Source organism: Chlamydotis macqueenii, chromosome 8 (assembly GCF_036417535.1).
Source record: "Chlamydotis macqueenii isolate bChlMac1 chromosome 8, bChlMac1.mat, whole genome shotgun sequence".
NCBI lineage: Eukaryota > Metazoa > Chordata > Aves > Otidiformes > Otididae > Chlamydotis > Chlamydotis macqueenii.
In genome coordinates this window covers 11931623-11944708 of record NC_141563.1, presented here as the reverse complement: position 1 = coordinate 11944708, position 13086 = coordinate 11931623, and the positions used below count along the sequence as shown (strand labels likewise).

Genomic DNA, 13086 nt, shown 5'->3' with positions numbered 1-13086 from the left:
TGTCTGTAGGGAGGGATGATCGCCTTGCTGCTCTCCATCCTCTGCCTGGTGATGATCCTCTACACCCGCCGGCGGTGGTGCAAGCGGCGCCGGGTGCCACAGCCCCAGAAGAGCGCCAGCGCCGAGGCAGCCAACGAGATTCACTACATCCCCTCGGTGCTGATCGGCGGCCACGGGCGGGAGAGCCTGCGCAACGCCCGCGTCCAAGGACACAACTCCAGTGGGACGCTCAGCATCCGCGAGACCCCCATCCTGGATGGCTACGAGTACGACATCACCGACCTGCGGCACCACCTCCAGCGCGAGTGCATGAATGGCGGGGAGGACTTTGCCAGCCAGGTCACCCGCACCCTGGACTCGCTGCAGGGCTGCAATGAGAAGGCCAGCATGGACCTCACGCCAGGTGAGGATGGGACAGGGAAGGGCATGGGCTGAGCTGGGCCCTTTCCAACTCATCTTCTCTCCATCATTCCATGCACGTATTTTCATCTGAGCATTTTTCCCGTTTCTGTGGGTTTTTGTTGCATGTGAGATGTTGGTGGTACTCTGAAGGCCCTTCCATTGCTGGGAGTCCTTGCAGCCAGTTGAGAGCAGGAGGTTGGAGGGGAGGGGCTGTGGTTCCCATGGCCTAATGGAGAACCAGAATGATGTCCCCTCCGACCTACCCCAAAATTCCCTTCTGCATCCCAGGATTTCCAATGTCTTCTGCAGCTGAAGTTTTTTAATAGCAAAATTATGCTTGCCATCAATATGATTCAGAGTTAACGCTGTCGTCTCATCACCAGCAGGGATTCTCTGAGGCTTGTCACACACTTGCTTGATGGCCGTATTACCATCTGAGCCATCCAACTGGAGCCTTCTCAACTGAGACATGGTTTGGGAAGACCATGATGTGGTTCCTAAAGCTCTCCAGGGGTTTTCTTTACAAACCTGAGTACACAGAAGTGCCCTGAGAGGCTGAATGTTAAATCTCTGCTTTTGGGTAGCTTGATGGAGGTGTCAGTCCCCTTCAGGCTGTGAGGAGCTGGTGAGAGAGCATTGGGGGCAGCTTGGCCCATTGGCCACAGCACCCTGGTCGCCTCAGGCAGATGCTGGAGATGAATCCAAGGAAATCTCTCTCTTTCTCTCCTCCCTCCTTCTTTAAAATCTTTATCCCTGAAAGATTTTGCCTTCAATTCTGCCTGTTCAGGGAGCGATAATGCCAAGCTGTCCCTGATGAACAAGTACAAGGACAACATCATTGCCACCAGCCCTGTGGACTCGAACCACCAGCAGGCCACGCTGCTGTCCCACACCTCCAGCAGCCAGCGCAAGCGCATCAACAACAAAGCGCGAGGTAGGGGGGGTCCCTGGGGAGAGTGAGATGCTCTGGGCTTCCACCCACCCACCAACTCTGCAGCAACTTCTGGGGTGGAGAAATAGAGCCAGCACTGGGCGCGAGCATGGAAAGGAGGGTTTGGATGGAGGGTCTGCAAGGACACAAATGATGTTGGGTTGGTTGGTTGCAAAGATGCAGAGGGCGTTGGCCACAGTAAATATTTTATGATAGTGGCACAGCCATGGGGAAAGGTCGCAAAGTAATGGGAGCTGTGGCAGCGGGCATGGCTGTGCATGGTGGGAATCAGAGAAGATGCTGTCCCTGCTGTGCCCGGCAGACGAGGCTCCTGGTCTTCAAGGCAAGGCCTGCCCTGAAGGGGTGTGATGTAGGATGTGGCGGCTTGGGGTGCCAGCCCCGCCATGACCACACTTGGTGTCCTCTGCAGCTGGCTCAGCGTTTCTCAACCCTGAGGGGGACTCGGGGACAGAGGCGGACACCGATCCCCAGCTGACCTTCTACACGGACCCCTCGCGCAGCCGGAGGCGAAGCCGAGGTGGGTGTGGGTGTGGAGGCACGCAGCAAGCCGTAGACCCTCTTGCCTTGTTTGCTGTCGCTTCTCTGGGTTCAGAGACTTTCCATCGGCAAAGATGGAAACGCAGGTGCGATCCAGGCTGCCGTGGGCACGCACCGATCCCTGCTCCCGCAGTGGGCTGCTGCTGCTCTCCAGTGGAGTTTCTCAGCAGAGGATGAAATATATTCTGATTTTTTTTTTTTGCTGGAGGCTTCTGCTGGGCTGTGGTGTGTATTAATGAGTAACACGCTTCAAAGGCTGCCCGTGAGCTCCCATGCCGCCGCTCGGCACGGTGCTGCCACGAGTTTGCTCCAGCGCCACGCACGTGCAAGCTGGGTGTGCAACAGAGGATGGGTTCAGGCTTGGTCTCCAGGCAGGAGTCTCGCCCCACTGCCCTGCACCATCCGTTTGTGAGGTTTTCTCCTCTGGGGAGGAGAGTTTGTGTCTGTTTTCTCTCATTAAGCCTAGTTTGCTGGATGGTGCCTTGTTTTTCTGGGAGTAGTGGGACTGGGAGCCATCGCCTTCATCCCCAGAAGCTGTGCTGGGTGGCTGGTCCAGGCTTTGTCTCTGCAGGGGATGACTCATCCCCCAGCCAGCTTTCTCTGCTCAGTGTCTTCAGCCGAGAGATTAAAAGTCACAGACCTGTGTGCCCTGGGCAGTTAGGGCTCGCCAGTGCTTTTTCACAGGCATCCAGGAGGCTGTTGTTATGGCAAAATTAAGCCGAGAGAAGAGAAGGAGGAGGGAAAAAAAAGAGGATATTGCCTTTACCTTCCTTCTCCTCAGTGTCTCTGCTCTGCTTTAAAGTTCTGCTGCTGTGAAGGTCTTGGCACGCTGCGGTGCAGGAGTGCGGGAGAGCTGGGGCTGCGGGGGCTCGGGGGGAGCCCGGGGGCAGCAGGCGGGAGAGAGCGTCCGTGGCAGAGGCTGCTTCCTGCTCTTGCAAATCCAAAGCAACTCCATTTGGTTGGATTGGTGCTGGATTTCCAGGACACTGGGCAGGGTCTCTGCACCTTGAGATCCCCTGATTGCACCCCAGTATCTTCCTGAGTGCTCCAGGTCTCAGGTTTGACTATACTGTCATGTTTTGCAGTGGGGTCCCCCCGCAGCCCTGTGAACAAGACCACACTGACCCTCATCAGTGTGACGAGCTGCGTCATCAGCCTGGTGTGCTCTTCCCACATGAGCTGCCCCCTTGTCGTCAAGATCACCCTCCACGTCCCTGAGCACCTCATTGCTGATGGTGAGCACCCCACAGTCTTACGCACCCCATCCTGCCCTATTCTGTAAGCTGTAATGGAGGGGAGGAAGGAGTGATGGAGAGGAGAGACAGGATGGGTGCAGGATGGAGGGGATGGGTGTGGGACGGAAGGTAGCAGTGCAGGACAGAGGGAATGGGTGTGGGATGGAGGGGATGGGTACAGGACAGAGGGGATGGGTGGAGGACAGAGGTGGCTGTTGTGGGATGGAGGGAATAGGTGCAGGACAGAGGAGACAGATGCAGGACAGAGATGGCTGTCATGTGACAGAAGTGATGGGTTGCAGGATGGAGGGGACAGGTGTGGGATAGAGGGGACCAGTATGGGACACAGAGGATGGATGCAGGATGGGGATAGGACTGAGGGGGACAGGCATGGGAGGGAGGGGATGGGTATGGGATGGAACCCACCATGGAATGAGGGACACCGGTGTAGGACAGAGGTGACAGGTGTGGGACTGAGGGGATGGGTGTGGGATGGAGATAGCTGTTGTGGGACAGAGGGGAAAGGTGCAGGATAGAGGAGGCTGTCATGGCATGGAGGAGACAAGCATGGGATGCAGTGGGCTGTAATAGGGCAGAGGGGATGGGCACAGGACAGAGGGATTCATTGTGGGACAGAGGGCACTGTCTCAGAATGGAGGGGACTGTCATGGCGTGGAGGAGTCCATTATGGGATGCAGGGGACCATCATGGGAAGGAGGGGACAGCAGTGGGTCACAGCCACTGACTCCCCTCTCGGTGGCAGGGAGCCGGTTCATCCTGCTGGAGGGGAGCCAGCTGGATGCCAGCGACTGGCTAAACCCGGCGCAGGTCGTCCTCTTCTCCCAGCAAAACTCCAGCGGGCCCTGGGCCCTGGACCTCTGTGCCCGGCGCCTCCTCGACCCCTGCGAGCACCAGTGTGACCCTGAGACTGGTAGGCGATCAAGTGATTGGGGTGGGTTTGGGAGCTCACCTGTGTCTGCTCAAACCAGCTTTGGTGGGAAGATGCTCTCTTGCCTTGTTCCACGTGCGTGAATGGAGCTGCTGCATCCCTTGGGTGGGTGCAGGCTGGGTTTGGCAAGGGTGCACGTGGAAAGCCTTGTCCTCATGTCCCCTCCTCTCTCCGTAGGTGAGTGTCTCTGCTATGAAGGTTACATGAAGGACCCTGTGCACAAGCACCTTTGCATCCGGAACGAGTGGGGAACGAACCAGGGGTGAGTGCGCTTGCCGCGATGTGCCCAGGCTTGGACTGTCCTCACGTGAGCTGCTGGCCTTCAGCAGCAGTGTAGCAGGGCCGTGGCAAATTCTCTGAGGTGGCAGTTAGAGGCATCTCGGTGAATCATAAGGTCAGTGCGCAGCTGGGCTCTGCAGCAGGTCTGTGGGAGGCGAGGATTTCTGTTCTTTGAAATAATCAGAGATGATGTAGAAGAGGCCATTGCTAGGTTTCAGAGTAAACAGCCCCTGGAGAAGAGGCTGCTCCTGTTCCCCTTGTGAGCGCTTTCCTTGGCATCCTACGCTTTGTGAGGCTTTCGGTTTGGGTGTGGAGGCACGAGAGGAGGGCTGACTTTGGGCTGCGGTCCTTGGCGGAGGAGAGAGGCTGTGGGATGGGGCGCCCCATTGAAAATTAGGCAATTTGGATACTTGTATGCGATGGCCTGAGGGAAGAGAGAAGCTGCTGCCTGCTCCACAGCTTTGCACCCCTGGAAGTGCAAAGGGAAATATTCCTGGTGATTCGGCAGCAATTTGGTGGGGGATCCCAAACAGTCCCATCTTTTCATGGCCCTTGGGGAATGTTCCATCAGGTCCTTAACACTCATGGGTCTCTGACGTACAGGTGGGCACTTCCAGGGATGGCTGGAGTTAGTGTGCAGAAAGCCAAGACACCCTCAAAAGTAGAGGCCCCACATGCACCAGCACCTCCAACCCCCGTTTTCCTCCCCTCATCTTGTGCTGCAGCTGGATCCGCATGCCGGCGTCCCTGCATGTGGCAGGACACCCTCTCTGAAGTCATTAGTCTTCACAGCAGGAAGAGAAAATCATCAAAGACTGGACTTGGCGGCACCCCCACCGTGCCGCTGCGCCGGAGGATGGCAACCGTGGGGGGCTGCCCGCGCTGGCCGGCCCCGGCTGTGTCCCTTTGAACTGGGGCCTGGGGAGAGCACCACAGCTCTGTCTCCAACCCCCTCTGTTATTTGCATTTTAAAGCAATTTAGCAATTAAACCCAGTGTGGAGCACTGGCCATGGGAGACAAGGGTGGCTGTCGTTGTGAGTGCCCTGAGCCAGGCTGGGGACAGGGTGATGCTCATGAGACAGCTGGGGATGTGCTGAGTGGTGCAGTCAGGGTCCCCAAACCACCGTGCGGTACTGCTGCTGGGGTGGGAAAATACAGGCAGAAACACAGCTCCTTGCCCTGTTCATCCCCAGGGGACAAGTATCCGACAGGGATGTCCCCAGCTCCTCTGTGCTCGTCTAATAAAAGGCACTGAGTGACAGGGACCGGGGCGTGGGAGGAGGTATTCCCACTGCCAGGGACATGCCTGTTTTGGGATGTGTTGGGTTTAGGAGTGTCTCACAGTGGGTTGGAAAGAGCCCATGGCAACCCACAACCACCCATGGCTTTGGTGCCAGCCTGTCCCATTGGTCAGAGCTACCAGCATTGTGCTGGACCCACCGCCTTGCAGAAACCAAGGGAGCAAATCACTTTGCCCATTGAGGCAGGTAGTTAAAATAGATAAGCACTGGCGCAGAAGCATTTGCTTCCTTCCCCTCTGCTTTTCTGTTGCTTCTGGGCGTGGAACTGCACCTTCACACTTTTCCTTCCTTGCACATTGTTCTTCTCTAGCTTCTTTCCGACCTAGCTGCTCCATCGTCTAAATGGAAAGGGGAGGAAAAGCTGCTTACAGGCAAATTGGGGAAAAAATATGGATAGTGACAAGCAGGAGAGAAGCCAAGGGCAGGAGGGACAAATCCATTCCTGCAGCCCTCCGGACCTGCTCACAGCTCCAGACCCAGCTTTAGTCTCAGCAATGCCAACCCGAAAGGTGCTTAGGACCTGCTCCATTCCTCTGGGGAATTTGGGGCCGCTTTCCAGACCCAGTTGCATCCTGATGCCCCCACGGGAGCCTTCACCATGCTTGTGCTTGAGTGTCTGCCTTTCCTCCTGCAGCAGTGCTCACCCCTGGCCAGGATACATGTTGTCTTGGGTCTCTTCTTACATCCCAAAGTTGGCTGTGGCAAATTATATGCAGCATTTCCAACATACTCTTCTGTCTGGGACAGTGAAACTTAGCAGATCTCTTTTTCCCCAACGTGCAACACAGCCCTAGACCGGGTCATTTTGTGTTTCTTCCTTGAACTTGTCAGATTTTTTTTGTTTCAGAAAACGGTAGCAGCTGAAACCACACTTAACCATCCCTGCCTATAGCTTCCACTGTCTGTAAGGGCTCTTGAAAGCGTGTCCACACTAAGCATCATTATGCTGAGGCCAGCTTGGTGTTTAATGAAGATTTTTTTTTCTGCTCTGCAATCTGTTCCTGGTGTCCAGGTGCTGCTTGGTGCAGCTCTGTCTGCAAGGGCTTGTGACAGTAGAGATCTCTTCTACCTATCCAAGGTAGAGCCTACCTATCCCTATGAACCCTGCACCTCCAGAGGGCCATGTCTGTGATGAACTCTTTGGTCCAGCAGAACCATCTTGTCAGAGCCAGTTTAATGGAATTATTTCTAACTTTAACCTGGTATTTACATTTTTTGGGGTTGAGGTTGAGCTGCCAGGCCATGCTGTCTTTTGTTGTGCTCATCAGCTCGCTCTCAGCTCTAGCCTAACAAGATTGCCCAAAGGCTCACCTGAAAGAGATGTCTACAAATCCTCTGCTCTCTCCCCCCATCTCAAGGCGAGATCAACTGTGCCTGAGTTGTTCCTGACCATTGTTTGTCTAATATGCTCCTAATGCCTCCAATATTGGAGCGATGCGCTGCAGCTGCGGGTAGCACAAGCCAGGCGGCCAGTCAATCCCTGGAGAAGCCACGTTGGCTCTCGGCAAAGGGGAGGTCAGCAAAGCAGGACCTGGGGGCTCTGCCAAATCCCTCGGTATGCTTGGGAGCGATCTGGTCTATGACCTCTGTTGTTTTCCTAGGGTGGCATTTTTATCTGAAAACTCATTTCAACCCTTTGGTTTAGATAGGTTTGCCATCGGTTTGTTTTTATTTACAGTGATTACGGGGTGACTTGGTGTCTGTTCGCTCAGCAGCATCTAATTTTGCTCATGAAGGCGAGCTCGTCTTTGAACTTTATTGGCGATGGCAGCGAGGCTTTGTGTGTTGTGTGTATCTTGGATACCACGCTGTGATCCATGCCTCTGCGGTACATCTTTTACCCAATGCATCCAGTACCTAAATCTTCATCAGGTTTTTAAAAAATAGGATCTTTTTGATCATGGGTAGTAGATACATTTGATCAGCTTCTTCTTTTTTTTTTTGTGCTGCTCTTCAGCTGTTTTAAACAAATCTGGCTGGTGCTGTTTTTGTGTTCACAGTCTGTCTTCCTGCTTTGATATGCATTGTTAATTAACTGCTTTTTGGCTCCTACTCTAACGTTTCCTGGGTAAGATGCAGTTTCCAGCAATCCAACCAACCCTACCTTGTCTTTGCTCATCAAACCAAATTCCTGCCATTACTTTGTGGTATGACTTGAGCAAAAGTCAAATCAGCTTCTTCTGCCTTTGGTTAATAAGCAGTTACCTGCCCACATTTGTACTTCATCTCATCCCTTAGATCCATCATGCGATGGCCCATCCCCACGTGCTGTTCTTGCCTGGGTGCCCTTTTCAGACACCTCAATGAGATTTAAGAGAGTCTGCATCTAAGAGGTCTTTATCGATGTGCCCTTTCAACCTGTAGTGGGCTTTGCCCCGGCACAGGGAGGTTTTAGGCCAGTTTAAGGTAATTTGGTGAACGCATCTGGCTGGGTGCTGTTTAGTAGGGCCTGTTGCAATAGGATGAGAGGTAATGGTTTTAAAATAGAGGGGGGTAGATTTAGATTAGAAATTAGGAAAAAAATTTTTACGATGCGAGTTATAGAACACTGGAACAGGTTGCCCAGAAAGGTGGTGGAGGCCCCATCTCTGGAAACGTTCAAGGCCAGGCTGGATGAGGCTCTGAGCAACCTGATCTAGTCGGGGATGTCCCTGCTCCTTGCAGGGGGGTTGGACTAGATGACCTTTGAAGGTCCCTTCCAACCCTAACCATTCTATGATTCTATGATCCTCTTCTAGCAGTTGGCAAGCGGGGACCACCTCAACCGCGCTCCCATGCAGGGCACGTTGCCCCTTTCTCCACCCTGGAGCCTTGCAGCTGTTTTTTCAGGAGCAGCACAGGACAGCAAAGGACAGCACAGGACCCAAATTAGGGCAACAACCGGTGCCCTGCTCACCCCCCTCCTCTCCCCATGATGCTGCTTCTCATCTGTGGGCAGTTATCCCCCTCCCTGGCCATAGACCTGCTCCTCCTGTCCCATCTGCATGCATCCTCCTCTCCCCACCCCACAGAGGAGCTGGGGATACGCTGAAGTGACAAGGATAACACTTTTCCTGCTTAAAATCTCCCCCCCCACCCCCCACTCCTTTTTATATCTTTTTTTTTCCCCTCTGCCTCTCTCCATCCCCTGCTGTGTGCCTCAGCTTTGCGAGCTTGAAGGACGGCCAGATAAAAAGCTCCTCTTTCTTTCAGATCCTTTCACCAAACCACCCATCCGCCTCCTCCTCCCGCCCCATTCTCCTCGCAGATTTACGGGCAGCCCGGGGAGAAAGTGCCAGCATTAGCATTTTTAATAAAGAGCTGCTTGGAAGGGATGGCAGGGAGTCGGGAGGTGGGAAGGGGAGAGGAATCAGCAGCTGAAGCCTGAGCAAAGCTGTTGCAAAGCAAAGTTGAGAAGGAGCCAGGACGGGCATCACGGGTGGGAGAAGTTGGCAGCTCGGTGTTCATGTTGCATCTGCTCTCTGCTCGCCCCTGATCAGGGTGTTATTGGGTCCTCGTGGGTTCTCACTTTGGTTGTCGTGGGGAAGTGGGTCCCGTGGCTGCAGGAGGCGTGTGGGTGCTGTGAGGATGCTTCTGGTCCATTCACCCTGGGCTTGAACTCCTGAGCTGTCAGCGAAGGGATGCAGTGAGCATCTTGGCCCGTGCTACTTGCTTCCAGTACGTAATTGGGGTGGTGCTTTGCTGCCATGACGAGGTTTCGGCACAGCTCGCTGGGTGGAAAACCCCAGGAGCACTGGGGGTCAGGGAACCAGGCGTCAAATCACCTATTTTAGTGCATGCCAGCCATCCGTCTTCTCCTTTAGTGGCATTTCAGCCACTGTCAGTGCAGCGGCTTCTCAGCGCCTTCTGCAGAGACCCTCTCCTGCAGCCCCTCCGACCTCCCTGCCAGCTCCCCTCAAACTGGCTGCTCCAGCTTAGCTCATCGCGGCCGTATCCTGCCGGCGCTGGGCTTTGATTCCTCACCCTACCCATCTTGTCTAGCAGAGCTTTACAGGGAATGAGGACTGGGAGGAGCACAGTTCTTGATGTTGGAAGTCAGTGTGGCTTCATCGCCTTGGGGCTGCAATTTGAGTGTGGCCAGGGTCCTTTTGGAGTGGGTCAGAGCATCACCAGCAGCACCAGGTCTGCAGGACTTAGCAGGTATTTCGGGAGCTGCCACTCAAGCCAAGATCTGGAGCAAAGTGTAGCTGATGGTCCAGCTGGGAAAAGCAAAGATGCTTGAAAGTTGTCCTGGGGATGCACTGGCAGCTCTTTGGCTGTGGGACTTTGCTGACTGAGTGTGGGGAGTTTGCTGGTTCTCAGCTGCTCTGGTGATCCCCTGTTCTATTGTTTCAGACGCCTACCTGAGCACGACGGCTTGCAGGGAGCCAGGAGCTGTCATTTTAATCCAACCCGATCAGGCACAGAGCTGCTTCTGATCAGTCCCACTTTCCTTTGTGAGCTCTGAAGACTGTGCAACCAAAATAGCTGCCAAGAGCAATAAAATCCAGAGCAGCAAGGCATCTCTGGTGATCACAGAAAGTAGAGAGGGAGGCAGCCGTGTGGGCACGTGCTTGTGTGCACGGGAGACGAAAGAGTGGTTGAAACAGTGGCGGAGGCGCAGGGGGCAAAAGGCAGTGATGGAGGAGGTGAGGTATGCCTGGGGGAGGAGATCTTGGCCATTCTTCTGCAGCAGAAGGGACGAGTCAGCTGGGGTGCATGGTGGAAATGTCAGTGCTGAGCTCCTGGAGAGCTTCCCTCAGAGATGAGGATGGATAAGTTGAGCTGGACATCTTGTGTGGAGACCGTCCCAGGGCTTCCCTGCAGAAGGTACCGCGTCCTCGCAGACTCAGTTGTGTCCCGTGGTGTTGGTTGTCCCCTGCCACGTAGGGACGAGGCTAAAGGCTGAATGTTCCTTTTAACAGGCCTTTTTTGACCCCGAGTAGAGGCAAAGTAAGGCAGGCTGGGGAGATGCCACACGGTCCCTTCCTGGAGTACGGAAACCTCTTTCCCGGCTCAAAGTCACCATCACACGAATTTTAGCCACACTTGGAAATTGCACCCTGGGTGGATGCAACCTGGCCCGGGTGCCGATTTCCATCTCGCAGGCAGGTCCAAGCGCGCTGGCTGTGTATCCCGGGCCATGTCGGCACCCGTGGGCTGCCAGATGTGCCATCTGGTAGCCACCGCACCTCCACAGTGCCGGCCCCGCGGCCGAGCTCCGCTGCAAGCCAAGAGCGGCTCTTCACAACGGTTTTTCCACCTGAGCCGATGGGGAACAATACCTTGCCTCTGCTTTTGTTCCCTGCCCGGTGCGCTCCGGAGAAGCAAGAATAAAACCCATCTGCGGGAGCGATGGAAGGGCGGAGGCGCGAAGCATTCAAGAGGTTGGTGAGACACAAGGAGCACGTCGCTTTCTAGCCCAAGCTGACCCCATTCAGGGCAATCCGATCTGCGGGCTGAATGTAATCCTCCACTCCCAGCCAACCAGACGGGAGCGTGGCATTGTGTCCCAGCGAGGAAACGAGACGGCGTGCTGTAATCCTGCAATCAGGATTTTTTTTTCTTTCTTTTTTTTTTTTTCTTTTTTTTTTTTTTTTTAATCTTTACAGAAATAACTTCAGATTAGAAATTAAAGTACTTGTGCAGGAGAGCTGTAATTGCCTCTGGAGAAAATCCTTGGGCTTGATGGCGGCACCCGACGCTCTCACCCTGAATTTTAACAGCAGCAATGTGACGGGGTGGAAAATCTCTTTCTTTTCCCCAGCTCTGAGTTCTTGCAAAGGAGATTTGGAGCTTTAGGGTTTGGAAGCGGGGTGCATGTTGCCTGATGCAAAAGCCCACTGCGGTCGGGTCTCTGCCTCGTCAGCCTTGCTCTGTGAGCGATGCTTCGCCAGTGGGACCGTGCTGTGGGGGATGCTCATCCCGAGGTGTCGCGGTGTCGCGTGCTATCTAGGGCAGCAGGAGTGGAGGAGATGGGGCCATCAGCTCTCCAGCCTCCTGCTAGGTTCCAAACTTCCAATTTCTCTTCCAAACCCTTTTGCAAAGTCCTGTGGGGGCTGAAGCTTCCTCAGTTCCCCTCCTGAAGCGGTGGAGCCCAAAGGGAATAAGGCAGGTGGTGAAGCTGCGGCCCCGACCTGACATGCTCCCTTGCAAAAGCCTCGCAGAGAGAGGATTCAGCTGCATTTTGAAGGTTGTTTGTTTTTTTGTTTTTTTGTTTTTTTTTTTTTTTGCAACTTGATGGCTGTGACGCAAATTCCTAAAACAGGAGCTGGGCAGGCAGTACGTGAGCATGCAGAAGCGTGAGGCTCATGGATGCCAGGTGGGCAGGGGGCTCTGGAACGAGTCGTACCCCAAAATGAAGCAGGTGATATGCCACTGGCCTGTGGGCAGGTTGGGTCTGAGGTGAGGATCTGATGTTGTAGGAACCCCAAAATTAAGTCTATGGATGTGGGGCTGTTTACCACCTTGTCCTGGCACAGTTTGAGCCATCTCATCCCAGGACCCCACGGCATGTGAGCTGGGGTGAAGCAGGGGAAGCATTTCGGGCTGTGAGAGGCAGTGGGAGCATGATGCTGGTGTGATAGTCTTGGGTTTCTCTTGCAGGCCTTGGCCGTACACCATCTTCCAGCGCGGTTTTGACTTGGTGCTGGGCGAGCAGCCATCCGACAAGATTTTTCGGTAAGTGATAAAGGCGAAGTCTGCACATTTTGGGTCTCAAAAATCTGACTTAGGGCATACAGGCAGGCTGGTCCCTGCACCAGCAGGGCTGAGCACGGCTGTCCTGTGCCACCTCCTGGGGACATGTGAGCATGGCTGGGAAGGTCCTACCACAGCTGCCAGATGAGATGCTGGATGCCCAGCAGCCAGTTCCTCCTCTCCATCCGTGATGAGAGTGAGGAGGAACTCTGAAGGAGGATTTCTGCTGAAAAGGGAAGTACCTTTTCTTTTTTTTTTTTTTTTTTTTTTAAATTACCTAAATTACGTATGCTTTTTGGGGCTTTTCAGAGGAGCCACTCCACTTTACCATGCCCATCTGCCTTTGCTTGGGCTGGCATCCCTGCAGGGCAGGGGGAGGTTCAAGGGCTGGATTTTGGGCAGGGGGCATCCCTCAGGGCTTGGTGTTTCCCCCCGTGCTAGCCCTGACCACTCTGCCTGGCAGGTTCACCTACACCCTGGGAGAAGGCATGTGGCTGCCGCTGAGCAAGAGCTTCGTCATCCCGCCAGCCGAGCTGGCCATCAACCCCTCGGCCAAGTGCAAGACTGACATGACGGTGATGGAGGATGCGGTGGAGGTCAGGTAGGTGTGATGGTGGAGTGAGGGCGTTTAGGAGGTGTTTCAGCAAATACGCTGGTGGTGCATCTCTGGAGCAAGAGGACCGACTCAAAGCATGTGGGGGTTGATGAGAGCTGGGACCCCCACCCAATATTTTGCAGGTGGAGATTAGAAT

General features: G+C 54.5%; 1 protein-coding gene across 4 annotated transcripts in view; it reads left to right on the top strand.

The window, feature by feature from the left end:
* Positions 1–13086, top strand: part of ASTN1 (astrotactin 1) — a 54646-nt gene that overhangs the window by 22941 nt on the left and 18619 nt on the right. For 3 of the 4 annotated variants that reach the window (XM_086753388.1, XM_086753389.1, XM_086753391.1), the window contains exons 3-10: positions 10–403; positions 1190–1336; positions 1764–1871; positions 2977–3126; positions 3890–4057; positions 4253–4337; positions 12242–12316; positions 12798–12935. In XM_086753388.1, coding sequence (XP_086609514.1) covers positions 10–403; positions 1190–1336; positions 1764–1871; positions 2977–3126; positions 3890–4057; positions 4253–4337; positions 12242–12316; positions 12798–12935 — 1265 coding nt within the window. Of the gene's footprint in view, positions 1–9; positions 404–1162; positions 1337–1763; positions 1872–2976; positions 3127–3889; positions 4058–4252; positions 4338–12241; positions 12317–12797; positions 12936–13086 lie in introns of all 4 variants that reach the window. The other variant, XM_086753387.1, reaches the window with a different exon arrangement.